The sequence below is a fragment of the Conger conger genome, chromosome 14, assembly GCF_963514075.1.
Source record: "Conger conger chromosome 14, fConCon1.1, whole genome shotgun sequence".
Lineage (NCBI taxonomy): Eukaryota > Metazoa > Chordata > Actinopteri > Anguilliformes > Congridae > Conger > Conger conger.
In genome coordinates this window covers 30918181-30938812 of record NC_083773.1, presented here as the reverse complement: position 1 = coordinate 30938812, position 20632 = coordinate 30918181, and the positions used below count along the sequence as shown (strand labels likewise).

At 43.5% G+C, this 20632-nt stretch overlaps 1 protein-coding gene across 2 annotated transcripts; it reads right to left on the bottom strand.

Annotated features, from left to right (window-relative positions):
* Positions 1 to 7591: 7591 nt before the first annotated feature.
* On the bottom strand, positions 7592 to 17939 carry LOC133109308 (Krueppel-like factor 15). 2 transcript variants are annotated; one of them, XM_061218583.1, is made up of 3 exons: positions 17796 to 17939; positions 14560 to 15955; positions 7592 to 9419 (listed from the first exon to the last, which is right to left on the bottom strand). In XM_061218583.1, exons 2-3 carry the CDS (start codon positions 15684 to 15686, stop codon positions 9251 to 9253), a joined length of 1296 nt encoding a protein of 431 aa, XP_061074567.1. In that variant the 5' UTR covers positions 15687 to 15955; positions 17796 to 17939; the 3' UTR covers positions 7592 to 9250. The 2 variants fall into 2 exon arrangements, with proteins under 2 accessions (XP_061074567.1, XP_061074568.1); XM_061218584.1 differs by having other exon boundaries at positions 14560 to 15858.
* Positions 17940 to 20632: the final 2693 nt, after the last annotated feature.

Here is a 20632-nt window from a genome sequence, read left to right as displayed (position 1 = left end):
TCAACACGAGAGGCACTACCTCAAAAATTGAATAGTTATTTTGTGTGACTTCATGTTCTGAGGTCAACTTCCTGTTTACATGTGGTCAGAGTCACACTAATCTGGGGTGAGGACAGTTTTCTTTTCACCTTCAAAAGTAAAAAAAAAATGGCACTTCACATTTAATACAGCTGTTTTTCATACTTTAGCTGCGGTCCTATGTCAAGCTGACCTTGAGATATAGCCAACATTAGCACATGTCAGTTTGGGCAAGTTATCAATATGCCGCTATAACTTGGCACATATAACTTGCTCAAAAACCATTGTGATATTGTGTAGTCAGCAACTTGGTTTCATATAATAGAACAAATGTTATTGTAAATGGATTATGACACAGCATATAAACCGTTTAGAGCAGCAGACATATCCCTGGATGACACAGGACAGATTTTTAGCTGAGTCTGACTATAAGGCAATTTATATGTGCCAGACCTGTGAATCTGACTCAGTCAGTTAGATTAGTCAGATATACAGTTGACTACATCTCCCACATGCCACAGTGTTCTGGTGTCGATCCTTTCAGAGATGGTTGAGGGGGGTGCTCATGTTCTGCAGTCATTCGTCATAGAGATTATTGATATTTGGGGATGGGGGGTAAAGGTTGATGTTCTGCAGTTGTTTGCCATGGAGATTATTGACGGTCCAAGAGCCTCGCAGCTGACACTAACAGGGGGTATCAGCAATTTTGCCTGGGGGCGAGGCACCCCCCAGGTCCATCCCCGCTGATCCTTCAGGGGTTATTTTTGTTTTTTAATTTTACATTAAAAAAAAATATATATTTACTTGTGGTTCTGTTCTTATTCTTTGACAAATCTAATGTGTGCCCCACTAATGGGGCAAATGCACACCCTCTACTTAACTGTATATAACTTTTACTGAAATAAGATATGAAGATGTAATTAATACAAAATATGAGCCTGAGACTTAATTCTTTCATTTGGTATTTTCTAGTACAATGGTCATTGCATAAATAAACAAAAAATGCTTCATAAGAGATTAATAATCGCATTATTCATAATTATTCATTATCCTAACCCCCTTATCCTGAATAGGGTTGCGGGGGGCTGGAGCCTATCCCAGCATACATTGGGCGAATACACCCCGGACAGGTCGCCAGTCCATCGCAGGGCACACACACCATTCACTCACACACTTATACCTACGGGCAATTTAGACTCTCCAATCAGCCTAACCTGCATGTCTTTGGACTGTGGGAGGAAACCGGAGTACCCGGAGGAAACCCACACAGACACGGGGAGAACATGCAAACTCCACACAGAGAGGCCCCCGGCCGACGGGGATTCGAACCCAGGACCTCCTTGCTGTGAGGCGGCAGTGCCACTGCATCATCTGTGCTGCCCCATGTGTTATGCCGCGGGGAACAGAGTAACCAAAAGCAGACAGGGGTGCAGAAAAATGGCAGGTTTAATTCCAAAACAGAGCGGAGTCAAAAAACAGGCCAGGGTCAAAAACCAGGGGGTCAGTCCAACAAAGCAGAGGTACAAATATCCACAAAGCAAAGAAGAGTCCAGGGAAGCAGGCAGGGGTCAGAACCGGAAATCCAGATAGGCAAGGGCAAGGGCAAGGGCAAGGGCAAGGGCAAGGGCAAGGGCAAGGAAACAAGGAGGCTAGAACTGGGGGAAGGAATCAAGGGCTCAGACAAGAAAACAGGACAAGATGAACTAGCAGCGTGCAACTGAAAAGGACAGGTATAAATACACAGGGGAATGAGACAAACTAGGCGGGGCATGGGAGTGAGGGCGGTCTAACAAATAAGAGATAGGGAGAGAGAGACCCCCGTGCCGGCGGGCCCTTCTTCTCTCTTCTCTCCTTTTGAGAGGGCGGAGGATCAATAATCTCTTAACTCTTAAATAACTAGAACAGAGTTGCAGGCCAATGTGGCTCAGTAGAGATGTAGTCTGATGTAGTCTGTTGTCTGCTGAGTTATGTCACTGTCGAGTCATGTTAGGGGGCAAGGTCACGATTTTTGGTCCTAACCAATTTCACACTGTTGGACAGCATCACACCAGAAGGCCAGACCCAACCATTTTGCAATCAGTGTCTATATAAAAAAAAAGATTCATATAATTCTATTTCCTGCTCACTTTCCTCTCTGAGACCCCATCCCCAAGGTTTTTCATCATTCCCAACACTTTAGAGGAGTTTCTTCAGTACCATGATCATTCCCATCATGTTAGAGGGGTTTCTTCAGAACCGTGATGGAAAAAGCCCGGGCTCAGAACATTAAGAAATTTCCACAGGTTAGTTCATTTCAGAGATTTTTTACCTTCTAAAACCAGCATTTGTGAGTGCATTTTCAAACCTGCATATGCAGCATATTTGTGGATGGCCGTCTCACATCAAACGTAAATTAACTCTGGCCCAGCGGCCTCTTGAACTACTCCGATGAGAGCAATCTGCATGGAAAAGACTACTCCTAACAGACGATCATCTAGCTAACCAACTGTGATTGCTTTGAGGAAAACATGAAAGCAAAAATGAGAGTGTACACACAGAATCCAGTTCAGCAGGACAGAGAAGTAAGCAAACAAATGCCCCCGCCTCAGCCGGTGTGAGAAGGAGCAGTCTGCAGACAGTGCAGCTGGGGGGGGGGGGGGGGGGGTGTTACCTGGAAGTGGAGAATTCATTTTGGTGCAAGCAGTGATGAATCGGCTTTCTGGGCCGCGGCCTACAGTTCCACCCGCCACTGAGAGTTCCTTAGAGGAGGACAGGGTTAGCCAGGTTAGCCAGGTTACACCTGTGGTGGTTGGGCCTTCTGGAACGAGACATGGAGCACAAAGGAATCGGGGTTAGACACGTGGTCTATAAAGAAAAGAGTTATATAATGCAAATAATCTGTAAGAAGAGGTTGGACAGCCTTTCTTTCAAGACAGCACTAGCAACTGAAAGGACTGATGCACATCGATGTGTGCTACTGTATGCCTCTGCAGAAGTTAAACACTAGGCACTGATTACCTAATTGAAGTTAACTGAGTTACTACAGACAGCTATGTTCAATTTAACAACTGAAATAAATTACATTAGCTTCCTACAATTAGCTGCATTGGGTCAGTGACACAATGTTTGCCGTTTTGGCTCTGTACTCCAGCATATTGGATTTGAAATAAAACACCGTATATGAGGTTAAGATGCAGACTGTCAGCTTTAATTTGAGGTTATTTACATCCATATGAGGTGATCTGTGCATCATCTTCTATCTTCTAGCAGTCCTCTTGTTTGACCTTGTCTGGTGCTGTGTCACTTAAGGAAAGAGGTAACACGGGGACTTCAGGGAGCTGTTGCATGCAATACACAACGGAGACAGAAATAAAAGGTTTGCAATCAGCTAAATCTTGCCACAGAAACAGCTCATCAAGCAGTCCCATGACACAATCAGACCACCGCAGCAGGAAAAGCTGGTTCACATCACTGCCTACAGGTCAGCTCAAACAAAGAGGCTTTAAATAGACAAACTTTGCCTGTGTGCAATGGCTTGCAGATGTTGTTGGGAAACGTGGCACGGAACTCTCAATAATTAAAATTAAAATTATGATTGTTAAAAATGACTTGCAGAGACTTCAGAGAAGCAATAAAATTATCATCATTGAAGGCAGTTTCAGCTGATGAGAAAGGACAAATTTAAGCTTGTATCTCAGGCTTTCTGAAACCAGGTCCAAAATAAATAATGAAAACAATTTAAACTTAGGATATCCTGTAATTAATTTTGATAGGCCAAAAGGGCTTATTTCACAAGATCACTTTACAATGTAGGTAGGAGAAGAGGGAGGCACAATAACATAGCTACTGACCTCCCTGCACACTGTGGTCCAGGAGAGTTTTCATCTGTCGGACAAGGGAATAGCGTCAGTATTTCAACTCATTAACTCCTTTGCACTTTTCACTGCATTTGTTTTTTATGCACCTTCTTCTAGCATATTGATGTGTCTTCTATTTCACTGACTGCCTTTACCTCGTTGCCTCCGTCCAAGGTCGAAGAGGTAAGCATTGCCCGGCTGCAGGGCTGAATGGACAACTCCCCAATGGGATCCTCCAGGCAGCAGAGCAGAGAGGAAGAGCAGGCCTGGCCAGGAAGGAATAAGCAGAGCATGGAAAGAGACCGGCACTCTAGAGTGAGGGTACAGAGTTTCTGAAGCTAGCCAGGAAGAACACATTGAGAAGGGAACCCCAGATAAATCAGTCAAATCATATTTCTTTAATTGATTAATTGATCGAAGGGGTCATTTGATCCTCATTTCCTGAACTTGTCACTTTTCTGAAAAAGACAAACTGTGCAGGAGAAAGAAAAAGGCCAGCATATTCAAAGAGGAGAAACACTACTGTGGTGGTGTGTATGCTGTAACCCAGGGACTATTTTTGCTGAAATCATGTCAGATCAGAGTGAGCCAGCGGTGACATTTGTAGAGAGAAGGTCAAAGAGGAACCCCACGTGCTTCAGTGCGGAAGGTTCCAGAGAGAAAATTAGGGGTTACAATGAGAGAGAAAAAGTATATCAGGAATGTCCATGAATTGACCTTCAACAAAATGCCAATTGCTTGAGGGCTGAATGGGGAATGATAACAGAAGAACATCATTAATGAAACAAAATGCAAAACCAGCAAAACCGGTGCAATGCATTTGTACCTGCTCTAATCTGATCCCCAGAACTGGTTACACACAACAGGCCAGCATGCTGTTTGTTACTGTTATTTTTCTATCTCATAGACACGCAGTACAGAACGTCCTGGGGTGATTGCTGCCATGCTCTTGCCCTGTCTCTCTCAATAGCTGTCTCAGGGTCACTCTCTGCTGGTTAGACAGACCAGTGAGGAGCTTTTTTTTTTTTTTCTTTCTTTTTTTTTACAACTAAGGATCAAAGGGTTCCAGGGTTCCAGGGTTGCCAGGACAACCAGCCAGGAATCCAATTAAATGTTAACATGGAGTTCCAGGGCAGTCATGAAAAAGGTAAAAGAAAAGTGCTTCAGGTTAATATTTAATACTGTGATCCCTCTGTAAAATAGCAAAATGTCAGCTGGCTTCAGCATTAGCTGACATAGCACATAAGGCAAATAAGAGCAGAGATTTCAGTTATTTAGATTTGTGTGTTTTCACAAAATCTGAAATTATTCTTCCAGTACATTTGGATTTGCACAGCTGTATAGTGCAACACTAGTATGTAATAGGTATTCTCATGCTTCTGGTAACAGAATATCAAATATCAATATCAAATATCTGCCCTTCAGATATTTGATATTGCCTAAACATATACACCAGCTCAACTTGCTTTAAACTTTTTCAACTTACTTTAACAGGGAAAGTGAACATGGATGGACACAAAACAAAGTCAAGCAGAGAAGTAAATCAATGCGAGTGGCATGCCAAACCTGTATTCATAAAGCACCTCAACATAGGAGCACTGACTCAGAATCAGTTTCGCCTGGTGATTTATATTGGATAAAGTTATGTTGTGGATAGGGGTAACGTGATCCTCGATTAGCCTTCCTACTCAAGATATCTTATGAATATGGGCCCTGCTTTCCATTGTGTGTAATCCCAGTGGAATGTGAGTTCTTTCAGAAAGGAGAAGTCAAGCAGTGGGAATGAGAAGGGCAGTTTCCCCAAGGTCCAGAATGGTGGGATAAGGGGTGTGCAGTCGTCGGCACAGAAAGAGGTCAAACAGTGAGGTGCAGTATGAACTTCCTCCTGTGGACATTGCCTTCTCCTGTGGTGCACATAATTCAGTGACTATGAGATCCACACTTTCTCTCCATCATGTGCAAGCACACACACACACACACACACACACATACAGGTGCACCAATAAACACACACATATAGTTTGTACACATACCGCACACTCACACAAATACAAGCACACATGCCTCATCGCACACATATACATGTGCCAGCACACACACACACACACACACACACACTCACACATACAGGTACAGGTACACCAATAAACACACACATATGTACACATATCACACACACGCTGCATTGCACACATATACATGTGCCAGCACACACACACACACACACACACACACACACACACACATACAGGTACACCAATAAACACACACATATGTACACATATCACACACACGCTGCATTGCACACATATACATGTGCCAGCACACACACACACACACACACACACACACACACATACAGGTACGCCAATAAACACACACATATGTACACATATCACACACACGCTGCATTGCACACACACACACACACACACACACATACAGGTACACCAATAAACACACACATATGTACACATATCACACACACGCTGCATTGCACACATATACATGTGCGGGCCCACGAGTGCATGCACATGTTTTTCCCAACGGCGCTTCAGCCCCGTGCTTGTCAGCAGGTATTTATAAACGACCTGGGATTACCTGGATTCCACGGCTGCATGGATGTCCATCTTCCTAAAATACACCGCCATTAACATGCCAAGCAGTTGACTTTGGCAGGGCACTTTCACACAGTTAACCTTGCATTTGGCCGAACACCATTAGAATCTAAGAAACATAACAAGCGTATCTTCAAAATGGACGGCAGACAAAAATCACATCCGAGGCTTTATTCACTGCTGTGTCCTGCTTTAAAACATGCATTTACCTATCTGCCAACTCAAACTAATTCTTATCTTCCATTACTTGACATCAGACTACTAGAAAGAAGATCCATTTCAAACTACTGCTGTGTCCCTGGAACTGAGGCGTGCCCACTATCTTGACCTTTTCCATGCTTCTTGATGTGGCTGAGCTCAACAAGACTCCACAGCACAGAAAGGGGCCAATGCTTCTGAAATCCTTAAAAGTATACGGCCCCCTCCTTCAGCCATGGCCCCCTCCTGCTGAAGGTAGGCCCTGTACACAAGGGGCCCTCAGCACATGGCTCACATTAAATCCCAAATGCTGCTCCACCCCCCCACCCCCGCTGACACAGGATGGCAGGGTGTAAATCTGAGCTGCGACAACCACAACCCAACCGACTTCTTCCCTCTCAGCCTCTACAAAGCGCAGAAACGGCATATAAATTAAGACAGGCCCTGGCAGAAAGAGAAGATGACTTTCTTCTGGCTTGTTGTTGGCGCTCAATTTATTACTGGTGGAGAATGATACCTTATAGACCAATCATCCAAAATGTTAGAGTTGAACCAATCAGAAAGAATGCTCAAATCTGTTTTGGATTGTATGTTTTCTGAGAGGGGTCCATAGAACTAATGATTAGTCATTAGTCATTTTAGTCACTGTTTAGTTGAACAAATAAATGGCTCATTTACAGTACATCTCTGTTCTACATTGTATGGAAAAATGAGCTCACAGCACATAGCCACTAAGGGAAAAATAACTAGGTCTCCAAGCAAAATTATTATTCTCCTCACATAACACTATAGAAACAAATAAGGCAGCTTAAGAGAGAAGTTTGAACTCAAGGTCAGGACCACATTTCATGTAAATATGAATTCCCTTCCTGGAATAGTCTGTCCAGGAAAATGAAAAAAATAGGTACAAAAATGACCAAATTTATGTTTTCGTTTTTATTTGTAAATGTGTCTTATGTAGAACAAAGAAAAAATATAAGATATTTATATATACTGAATTGTTATGTTATGTACAGGTTTGCAACTTACACTAAAAATTTCCACAAATCACAGACTTAAGATGTTATTTATAATAATCTTTCATATAGATGCAGTTATGTACACTTCTGCTTATTTACATACATTCATAGGATGTGATAAACACCTGTTATTACAAGCATTAAAATAATTCAAAATTGAATGGAAGGAATGCATCACTGTACAGCGTACTGTCCCTCTGAGAACACACACGGAACTGATAGGCCTATACGCGGTATGACAGATCCACACGTCTGCCATAGTACATTTACAGCATAGAAAGCTGCTATTCTGTTCAATGGAATACAGGAAAGCACTGGACTACAAACATGTCTGTCACTCAACAATGAGCTTGCCTACATTTCCCAGCAGGTTGTGAGGTTGCTGTTAGGTTGTTCCAAGAGTTTAGCACCAAATGTTTCCAGTTCCAGTTCAACTTGTGCACCTAATATCCCCATGTGTATACAAGGCTGATGGGAGTTCCAGTAACAAGTTTTGATCAAGAGGCAGCTTTTGTACGACATTCAGCTCCAGAGCTGTATCAACTAAATATTCATAGACTTAGAGAGTATTAGAGAACTGTGATTGTATGTTTTAACTCTCATTATTACAATGTTTAATGACAGCATTTACCCCACACATACTTTTTTCCTTCCTATACATGCCAAAATTTAACATTGCCCCTCCTCTTAAAAATGCTGTTAAGGCCAAACAAGGTTTGCTTTTCCAATATAATGGCCTTCCAAGAGCTACGGACATTAAAGGAGTCAGAAATAGTAAGAAAATAAAACAGGTTTTTCCAAAAAAAGACAAAAACATCATACAAACAATAAAAAAGATGATGTATCAATACTGATCAGAAGGCTAGTCAGTTTACATACAAATATACAATCATCCATGTGCGCATTTATTTTTCTCATTTCACTTTTTACATTAATTGTATGACGACCCACGTGCCTTTGACTCTTCAAAAAAAAAAATCAAGGCTCATATTTTTGTATTACATAAACGATAAATGCCAAGGACCATTTTCCAAAATTCCCCTTTAGCTTATTGTGAAAAATTGTGTAAGTGTCAGTAGTGCCAATTGCCATGTTACAGATAGCAGGGGTAAATGGAGAGAGAGATCACTGGTGAATATTTAGTGAAAACATAAAAGAACAAAGGGTTCACCTTCCTTTGCTGTTATTTAACAACAGAAGGAGTATCAACCCATTAGTCACTGATCAAGAAAAAAAAGGTTGGTATGTCCACAAAAACTCCAATGTAATTGTAAAAACTGTATTTAGAATAAAATAGCTTGATGTTTTTACTTCAAAAATGAGAATAAAACAGAAAGAAATACAATCTGCAAGAAATATTCATACGAACAAAATTTGAGTAACAGTGTTCTTTTTTGTTTGTGTTTATGTTTTCATTTTTTAAACAATAAATTATCACAGTACCATAAACAAACCTTTAACAGACATGCGCACACGTACGCATGGACGGACACACACACACACACACACACAGACACTTTCTCTCCCCTTGGACGTACTCCACCGGACTGTTATCTGAAGGTCAGTTTGTAGTGCGTACTGTCCGGTTGCTTCTTGGAAAGCGATGGACTTTGATGTGTTTGGACAGATGATCACTGCGGGCGAACTTCTTCTCACAAACAGGACACTGGTATGGCTTTACTCCCGAGTGAGAGCGTCTGTGTCGGGACAGTTCATCCGACCGCGAGAACCTGGAACAGACACAGGCAACACTGATTAGCACACAGCGAATTCACATACGCACATGACAACCAATGGATTCTACCACAGTTAATATCAAATGCATTTTCACCCAGGCAAGCTGAAGCAGGTCAGATTCACGTTGTGAAATCATCATGAGCATGTATAATGTCATATTTAATCCCATCTGGACTGTAACACTGTCAGATAGGTCAGCCAATGGTGCTGAATGTGTCCTGCACAGCAATTTTCACTTCAAAGGGTCTTATCACACATTGAAGGATTTGTGGTGATAACAAATAGGATATAGCAACTGCTGTACACATACACACACACACACACACACACACACACACACACACACACACACACACACACACACACACACAGTGATACTGTTTTGACCCCACTACTGCCCCATATGCAAGTGAATGAAATCAACTACAGGGAAGTGCAGAAGTAGCATTCAGAATGTATTTCTTAAACCACCTGTGACAACCTTGGCACCACAAAAACTATTCACACTTCTCTGGTTAAACAAGTGAGCCACACACATTTAATCAAAACTGAAATCCACCGTTAAACCCGAGACGGGTAAGCTACTGCCCTCTCTCTCCCATCACTCAGGAAAACACAACAAAAACAGTGCCTTCCCACCACCACCGCCCGGCTCCGACAGCACGATAAACACAACTCGCTGCCCGAGGGGGCTCTTTAATTGAGCCAGAAAAGTGAAAAGAACTGCGGGGGGAGGAATAAACACCGTCCCACATGTTGCTGTGGCTCCAGAGGTATTCACCACAGCCCTTTAATCAGGAAGGTGCCCCCCAAAACGACAGCAGGTGGTCGAGGCTCCAAAAGCTTGCACGAAAAACCACTCGTTCCGTTCGCTACTCCGGAGCGAGATCAATTTCAGCCGACCGCCTCCGCGACACGCAGGCTGAACCTCCATCAGCAAGGCCCTTCAGCCATGTCGTCCCCTGACGCCCAGAGCACCGCCGCCCTGGCCCTCTGGGGCAGCCTGCACCTGGGAGTTAATTGGCGGTAGCAAAACGTTAATGTGCGCTATCCCCAGTACGGCGTCCACCCACACTCCAATTAACCCCACCCCACCATAAAGGAAAGCCGCCACATTGCTAGGTCCGGCCCAATATGCGAACGACGAAAACGCGCACAGCGCGCTACCACACAGAAATGTTGCGTGCGTCGAAAACGATGCTCGTGAAAGCGATGAAAATGACACTGGCAAACGGCTAGCGTGTAAACGGATACAGAGCGGCCGTGGTAAGAGTTTACGGGCTCGAATGTTCACTGATCGCAGATGTTGTTATGATGGCGTCCTGCCACGAGATGGTGAGAAAAGCTCCTTAAAACAGGCCGCGGCGCTAAAGTGATCCGCCCTGCTCTGCATCCACATCATATGCTGTGCAGGCTCCTGATTTCCCACTAGAATTGAGGAAACTGCCCAACTTCTTCGATGTGGCTGTGCATACCCAAGCTACATTCACATTTATCGACGGAAAAATAGGGTTTTCTGGAACAACAAGAAGCTGTTATTTTTCTTTTCTTTTTTTTTTACATTTACAAACACATATTTTGACCCAATTCCAGCGTGCTGCACTTCCAGAGGCATTCTTGCTCTACATTCTTTGGCTACATCCCGCTTCATCACCTTGACTGCTTTGGTCTCTTCCTGTTCAGTATTCCCCTCGTGTGAGAATGCTACTCACCAAACCCCCCCCCAGTCAGTCACCGATTCATTCTCTTTAGCCCACGTTAAAAACAGAGTGCGCGCACACCGCATTCCAGCCATTTATTCTCATGGAAGTCAAATGAATAATATATTTGCCTTTTCGCGCATTTGTTTCAAATTTTCAACCAAGGATAGAAATCACATTTTTCAGTGAGGAAACATAACTTTGTCCCATTTTCATGTGAAATGGATCAGCAGGCCAAACGTTCCACAGGAGAGGTCATGGTAACTATTCAGGAGGCAGTCTTTGTTACCTCTCCAAAGCCCTTTACTCCAGTGTGATTGTGTGCAAAACTTGCTCAGGACTACTGTCTAAGCAGTCTCTCTCTCTCTCTCTCTCTCTCTCTCTCTTGCTCTCTCTCGCTCTCTCTCTCTTTCTTTTATTATTGAGGGCAAGGCACTTCAAAAACCCTCTTTGATGGTAAAAATGAAATAAATACCTTATTAAATAAATACCAATACCAATACGTATGTCAAGAAAAAAATCACATAGCCATAGTAATTGAAATGCATAATCTCATAATCTGGAGAAAGAATGCTGTGTATGGTATGATGTTCTATGCCACAAATGTCTTTTAGCATTCCTCGCCCACTCATTTGACTTCCTTGGCCAAGGTTGCGTGACAATGTTGACTGATCGCTTTTTAAAAGCAACGCTGACAATGAGCCTAAACAATAACCGGGCCGATTGTAAGGCTCAAGGCCGACATATTCACACCAGAGGCTTGGGAAGACCTCGTGGAGGCCGCCCACATACAGTAGAGCAGAGAAGGAGTGAACGCCCTGTGGGGTCACAGAGGCTATAGAAATGCATGGCTCCATTCACAAAACCTTGCTAGTCGCACAGCGGTAACCCCCCTCCCCCCCTCTGCAGAAGAGGCAAAGGTCACAGTCTTGAACTCCAGACTTTCTCTCTTGCGTTTGAACTTGTGTTTATCCAGAATCACACACTACATCACTTATTCACAGCTCAAGCTTGTATAATCGTGCTCTCCCTCTCTCTTTCTTTCGCTCTCTCTCTCTCACACACAGACACACACACACACACACACACACACACACAGTAACTGTGATTAGAATAAGGAGCAAAGGGCTCAACTGAAACCATTATACCTGCAGCCTGCTGAGCTCAATTTCTCTGCTCTCCCAGAAATATGTCAATCTATTGTATGGACTCGTCCATTGTTCCAAAGCTGGTGGAGCTGGTTAGACTAAAGGGTGTTCACTTGCAGAATGGTGCCATCTCTGCACTGTGTTGCACACATAATACAATTAGCATAAGGCTATAATTACAATTTAAGTGTGACTTTTAGAGAGTGTAGCTTTAAACTGGGAAGTTGCAAACAATGAAGGATCACACGTGTGCCATTTCTGCAAACACAATGTGGTGTGAGTGAGCCTAAGAGACACACTGGGGGTGTATGGAGTCACAACTGTAGGGGAGTCATTTGGCCAGTCCCCAATGCACAGCCAAGGAAACAATTGCAACTCCCTGCCGAAATCCAAAGATGACATTCTCTTCAAAGCGGATAAATCCTGTCTACATTTCACGGAAACATCTCAACAGATAACCTGCAGAAATGTCAGAAATACCTGCATTTACAGGGTATTACATTTTATTGTGAGTCAAAGTTTTTGTTTGAATTGAGACCAGAGATGGGCTCCAACGCCAGATTAGCTGCTTATGGTGGGAGGAGCCGTCGGGATTATGAATTTCCATTAGTGTGTATGACAAAGCAAGACCTCGTGTGTAACAGGCCATGTAAAGTGGCTGTAAAGCTGTTTTCACATGATCAGCATCAAAGCAGTGTCAAGCCATTCAATTCCTATGGAGTTCAGTTGAGCGCCATTGGGGTTCAGATTGTTTAAACTTTGACCTTGTTTGAAGCTGACCTTTTCTAGCGTGCCCAGTCACATTACAGCGCTGTATGAAGCAGGCATACGCTACCTAGCAACACAGACCGAGCCATTTCAGGTAGGCTACATGGCTAACTGAGTTAGCCCAGTTTAGCTTCTCGACATGTTGGGATAAACCCAATATTATTGGCTTCACAAAGCGAGTACACAATTCAGCCTTTTATAACCGCAGGCAACCTACCACTATTACATATTGTTGCGGCTTGTTAGGGGGCTTCCTGGATGGATGACGACAAGTTTCAACAACTGGCAGCACTTGGTTCTTCTCAAGTGTAATCAACGCCTTACTTGGCGTTGAACATAAGAGGTTGACGCTGATCGTGTGAAGACAGCTTGAGAGCACTTCCCCAGGCCCCGACTGGCAGCAGCTTAGGACCCACAGAGAGTCAGCCAGGCCCACCCGCTCCACATGCCCCCACATGCTGACCCGGGATCAGTTTTCAGGTCCTTTCGCATTAGCATTGGTTTTGGGATTAGCTTTGAGTAAACTGATCCAGGATTTGCTGCTCTGAGCGAGGAAGTTGTCAAACCATGGCGCTAATAGTCTTCAGTGTCAACCAGCGAGCTGCAAGATGAGCCTTGCTGTAGAGATGTCATTTCTGTCACCCATCACTCCTACGAAAAGGGAAAGTCGGGACATCTCCCACCAGGCCAGTGAATTTTGCGTTTTATGTTCTTTTTTTTCCCCTCTCCGTCTGAAAGTGGCGTGTGTTTGGTAACACAGTCCATCAAACTGATAGACAGCATATTTGAGGAGGCAAAGTCTGCCCTAACATCAAAGCACCGTATCTAATCTCTCCGGATAAGCAACGGAAAAATAAAAGTTTAAACAGGCTAAAACAACAGGACGCTAAAAAGGCAGTCTATCATTGACGTCAAATATCCCACAGGGCTGCAGACCACGCTGTGTGAGGTTCTGCTGACGTGCCGGAATGGGAAGGAAGGGAGCCCAGCTAAGCAGGTTATGCTCAGGAGCGCTCCCATAACTGTGCCCAAGGCCCAACGAGAATAAGCTGTCCTCTCGCTAATCTCAAACAACTGTTACAACAGAGTCACAGAAGAATCGTACCCCTAGCATGGCAATAACTGATCTTAACATCTCTCCAGCAATTCCCACCGGCAAGATTTGTTTGAATATTTTGAACAATTACTTTGTTTACTATTTTATGAAACTGCATGCAATAGTTTTGCAATGGATGTAATTACAGTGAGATAAGTTATCACTGCAGCAGTAAAGCACAATAGTAAAAAAAGAATCTAGCCAACACTAAATAAAACAGTACTGAATGCGTAAGTGTCAATTCGGATAAACAGTGTATATTGTATATAATGGGGGGGGTATACTAGGGAGAATTATTCAGGTTTTGTTGACATCCCTTCTGGGTGCCATACTATTTCAGCCCATTTAAACTCACCTGTGGGAGGACTCACAGTCACAGCTGTACACACACTCACACACACACACACACACACACACTCACCTCCACCCACAGCCGGGCCAGGTGCAGGCGAAGGGCTTCTCTCCCGTGTGTCGCCTCAGGTGGGCCTTCAGGTGGCTGCTCTTGGTGTACATCTTGGTGCAGCCGGGGAAAGTGCATTTATGCATTTTGATAAGGTCTGCCACGGGATTCTTCTGGAACTTCTGCCCTCCCACCAGGAGCCCCATGGCCTGGCCCCCGGCCATGCCCTCTCCCAGCCCCACGGGCTTGGCGGCGATGGGAACGGGCGCGATGCGGACGAACTTGGGCGACATGTTGACGCTGGCGGACGGCACGAGCTGAGGCACGAGAGCGAAGGTCTGTCCCTGGATGTTGACCAGCAGCTGGGCGATTTTAATGTCCGAGGCGGGCTGGGACGAGGCCGCAGAGGGGGGCGGGGGGCCCGCACACGAACTCTGCTCCTGTTTGATTTGGACAGGCTGAATCTGCAGGATGACCGGCATCCCGCCCCCGTCCGTGGAAGGCGGCTTGCCGGGGGCCTCCTTTTTAACCCCGTCGGCTCTCGAGCCCGGGCCCTTGGACGGCGAGTTTTTGGTCTCGGCGCTGGAGACGGCGGCGATGGCGGCGGTGAGCGGGGCCGGAGCCGCGCCTTCCGATGCCTCCGACCCCCGGCAAACCCCCGCCCCCTCGTAAGGCTCCTGCTTCATAGCCACCACCTCCATGTTCTCCTCCAGGAACTCCTCGATCTCCTCCAGGGTGGGCTGGAAGGGCCCGCAGTGGTCCTCCAGGTCAGCCGAGAAGATGGGAAAATCGAAGCTCTCCTCCTTCACTGGCAGGGCCTGGGAGTCCCGTCTGGACTCCCACAGGAAGCTGGGGAGAGGGGTGCTGGCCCCCGCGCCCCCCAGCGAGGTCTGTGACAGCAGGAAGTCCAGGATGCTGTCCTGGCTCTCCACGCTGGAGCTGCTGCCATAGCTGGAGCTCAGCACCTGGGAGTCCGGGCTGGAGCACGACCGCAGGCTGGAAGCATCGCTCACGTCGTCCTCGGAGAACGGCGAGGCCAGCACCTGGTAGCTCCCCGTGTCAGTCACCATGTCCGACAGGTGATACGCCGGTGGGGAGCCACCATACGGCAGGAAGGTCTCCTCGTTCGCTAGCAAGTGATCCACCATTCCTGGCCCAGCCAATAAAAAGTCTCCGCTTTGCCCTGACTCTTTCCACCAAATGTGTGTTAGCTGGTTTGCTGAGATGCTATCACCTCCGTCTTTGCCCTTCCGGGGAAAGTGGAAGAACAAAAATCCAGGGTAACCTGCAGGAACACCCCTCGGAAAATAGAAACCACCGCTTCCAAAGGGGAAAAGAATATGAGTACAGGAGCCCAGCAAATGTCAAATCTCACAGCAAATGCTGTATTTAAAAAGTGAAGTATCCTAGGCTTTACCTACAGAGGGAGACAGAGGTAGAAACAGAAAGACTTCATTAACTGCAAACGCCAATATTATGCATGATGCAATTTGGTAATAAAATTACATTTAATCATTGCAGAACTGGATCAAAGATTTAATATTCTAATATTTACATGATTTCCTCAAAGCCAACTTTGATAATATACAAAACACGTGTGGCTTGGCATGCACAGGCAGCCCCACAGAGAATGAGAAGTACATTCTTAACACAGCTTACATGAGTTATATAAATAATGACATTCCTCCATTCTGATGAGATTAATTTCCCTCCACCAACAGGTCACGGAGAGCACTGTAAATAGTACAGCAATCCAGGGAAAACCTTATTGCTGTTCATTTATTTTTTTTGGCAGCGTTGAAACATATACTGCTAAAAATAATAAGTAGGCTAGACTCTTCCCACTGTTCTTTCCAAATTGTACTCCTAGCTACTGCATTAAAAAAAAAAAAGGAATGCAATGAAAGTTTCAATTTCAAGCTCACACACGGCTGCCTAGAAACCATGGTATAATAGTTACTCGATGAGCACACATGGCGACCGTATTGAAAAAAGTAATCACAGCCAGTTACCAACCTTATTGTTATATTAGTAAGATTAAGATTAATTATTCATTTTTTTAAACCCATATTCACAAACTATTTCTGCAAAAAATAGCATCCAAGATATTGCAGCTCGAATTAAATAGCCTCAGTATCGTCTCTCGAAAAACAAACAACATACCGTACAATCCCTATATTAGTATTTATCCACACACTCTAATGGTTCTTTGTTGCAATTAAAAAAGTTATTTCCCCACATAATTACAGAAATAACATTAAACTAAACGTTTTTCAGTGTTGTGAATGGCTGTGATTGTATGACAGTTCACGGTGCAGCGCGCCCCCTTCTCTGGCCCCACCGCCAAAAATGACCGATAGTAACCCGCCTCTGAAACTGTCATCATAATGAACATAACACACCGCGTGCGGCAGGCTAGAGCACCGCAGGCCTTTAATAACGCATAAATCACTTTCCCTCACTACAGATTACACCAAAATATGATTTGTAATTAATAGCCTACGCGCAAGTTATGAATAAAAGAGATATCAGAGAATAAATACTTATACTATTTAACACCGTCTGCGACAGTGCGATAAAATGAATCTATTAATCTTACTGTCTATCCATATTATAATATGCTGTTTTGGTAAATACATTGTAGCGAGTTAGGATGATGCAATGGAACTTGGCATTCAATATGAAGTGGATAACGTAAAAGTTGACAGTACCATGAACGGGAAAATGCCCAGCCTGTGTTACTATTTCATGCCACGAATCAAAGAGAAGCGGTGTAAACGCGTTTTTCATTTTTGCAGTAGCGTAGCTCACTCGTTAGAACATATTGAGTGGTTAACTACTAATACGTGTGACTCAATTATATTATTTTATTACACTGTACGAACGGCAAATAGCTATCCAACTTATGCAATTGTCCATTTTATTTGTGTGTTCCTAATATGCCATAATGTACCATTACTAAACGACATTTTTTGTGTACATCTTAATATCTAAAATTTCAAGCGAATGTCCAGCTTTGTGGTTGTGTAGGCTAGAACACGCACTTCCACTATAGCCCACACCCTTGGACAAATGCGTGGATAAGCGCAAATCCAGCAGGCTACTCCACAGCTACAACGTAAACATGTTTTCGTCCAACGCTCAGCATGCTGCAGCGAAGGCTATGCTACTGAGGGAGACGCACGCCCCTCTCCATTTAGAGGGATCCTTTGGAAATGCGAGCACGTTTGAAAATGAGTCAAGATGCCCAGCCTTACCTTTAGTTTATTAATCGAATATCCTCAAAACCCGAAGACTTAACATGTCCCAGAATGAGAGGAAAAATATATCTTAGCTGCAGTATTTGCCCTTGAGATGGGCTGCGATACCAAACGGCGCTCAGTCTGACTCGTTGCTCTGTACTGTAGTTGTACTATATTACTATCACATGACTGCTAGTGTGCGCGTTATAAGAGTAAAATTAGGGGTAGTCTCCTGAAGGCTCGTCCTTGCTGTGTAACCTGATTGGCCAGTGAGGCCTGGAGGCCGGTCTCAGCGTGTGTCGTCAGTTGGAGAAACAGTGAATAGTTAAATTGAGGACAGCAGCCACCGCTAGCTTTTCCGCTTACACTAATCTGCCTTTTCAATGTTTTTATCTGTCAATATAGAAAGTACTGATGCTGACATTCAATTTTAGAAGTATTAAAACTATTCCCTACGATTTATTCTTGTCAATTTCGTTCCTTGGCTGGAAAGGAATGAACTAACGTAGGCTAAATGACTGCACAATGTAACAAAAGTATTTAGACCTACAGTAATGACACTCATAGCCATACTCTCACTGGCCACATTAAAATGCCCATCAATCATACTGACCAAAACATCTATATAAAAAAACTATAGGTTACTGAAACTTTCATAATGAAAGAGGTTGCAAATCCCCTGCACTGTGGTCCGCCAGCACAATAGTTTATTTGAACACCTATATAAACACGGCTTTACCAGTTTTTGTTTTATTTTTACAGGTTCAGCGGCAGTTATTCAGCAGGTGCAGTTTCATGTTGCCAGTAGATTTCATTGCACAGGCCTAATTCCGCGTTATCACAATAAAAAAACATCTTTTCAAGCATCAAGTGAGGGGGAAAGGCATGAGGTTTATCTGCAGGTGCAGATTTTTCTCGATTTAAAATTCTTTCACAATAAATAAAGTCATGAAAGAGGACAAACACGTATAATATTAAGTTAAATAAAGTGCCTTCATCCATTGAGCATTTTATTATGTTTTTATTAGACTCGTTGTGTGTTCAGAGATGCTCTTATGCATATCACTGCGGTAATGTGTGGTTATCTGTGTTACTGTCACCTTCCTGTCAGCTTCAACCAGTCTGGCCCTTCTTCTCTGACCTCTCTCATTAAAAATGCATTTCTGCCCACAGAACTGCTGCTCACTGGATATTTTTTGTTTTTCGCACCATTCTCTGCAAACTCTATAGACTGTTGTGTGTGAAAATCCCAGGAGATCAGCACTTTCTAAGATACTCAAACCACCCTGTCTGGCATCAACAATCATTCCCTGGTCAAAGTCACTTAGATCACATTTCTTCTCCATCCTGACATTTGGTCTGAAAATCAGTAGTTGCTGCCACCTGATTGGATGATATATTCAGTAACAAGCTGGTGTACAGGTCTACCTAATAAAGTGGACACTGTGTATATATTCGTAAATGCACACTTTTGTGTGGTTTCTGTATTTGGCCGATGCAGTGTTTGATGGAGTGTATACAGTATGCTGAATGAGTGTACAAATCTCAGCCCTGTTTTCTTCCGAACGACTGCAGGGCTTGTTTTCAAGTAAACAGGAAGACAGCTGGGAGGCTTTCCTTGTCAGAAGCACAACATCTACAGTATTGGAGGAAAAAGTGCATTCCCATGTCAATGCCTCTTTTTGTGTTTGTCTTTTTCAAACTATGGCATGGGGGGGGGGGGGGGGGGAAGGACTTTCTGCAGCAGCAGGACAATGACATCTCCATAATACACTCACCAAGCACTTTATTAGGAACATTTTTACTCTAGTACACCAACTTATTCATGTGATTATCCAATCAGCCAATTGTGTGGCAGCAGTGCAAGGCATACAATCATGCAGATGCAGGTCAGGAGCTTCAGTTAATGTTTACATCAACCATCAGAATGGAGAAAAAAATTGATCTAAGTGACTTTGACTGTGAAATTATTGTTGGTGGCAGACAGGGTGGTTTGAGTATCTCAGAAACTGTTGATCTCCTGGGATTTTCATGCACACTAGTCTCAGAATGGTGCAAAAAACTAAAATGAAATCCAGTGAGCAGCAGTTCTGCAGACAGAAAGCCTTGTTAATGAGAGAGGTCAGTGGAGATGGGCCAGATTGGTTAAAGCTGACAGGAAGGTGACAGTAATGCAAATACCAACAATATCAACATTACAACAGTGGTATACAGAAGAGCATCTCTGAACAGACAATGCATCATAAGTGGATAGGCTACAGCAGTAGAATTAAAAAAAAATAATAAAGTGCTTACTGAGTGTATATCAATAAAAAAACACAGTTTTACTACATAGAAAATGTTCCTAAATTTAGTTAATGTATTTATATTCTTATTTCTTATTATTTTTGAGAACTTTTGTAACAAGGAGTTCCAATGTAAAATGAAATCTACCTCCCACACAACCCTCCAGCTATATAGAGAGAGCTGAGAACACCTTTTAAAAAATTGATTATAAAAGCAGTGCAGATGTATTCAGTAAAATCAAACAGGGGAGCCTTTAATCTTCTTATCTGTCTGTCAACCGTACCCATTTTGGGCACACGTCAAATAATATTACCCTCAAATTTTTATCATGGAGAGCTTAAATTAATTTATGCTTCAAAATTTTTTTTACATTTTTCAATGATAAATCCAAAGTAGTACAAAAGAGGAACTTAATATTTGCAAGTGCATGCACCACAGTAATAAAACATATTTTAAACCTTAAAGCATTTGCAAGCAATACTTGCATAAAATATAACAATATAATAAATTATAGAAGTGATTTAAGAACAAATCTGTTCATATGATTGATTCTTGCATACTTGTCA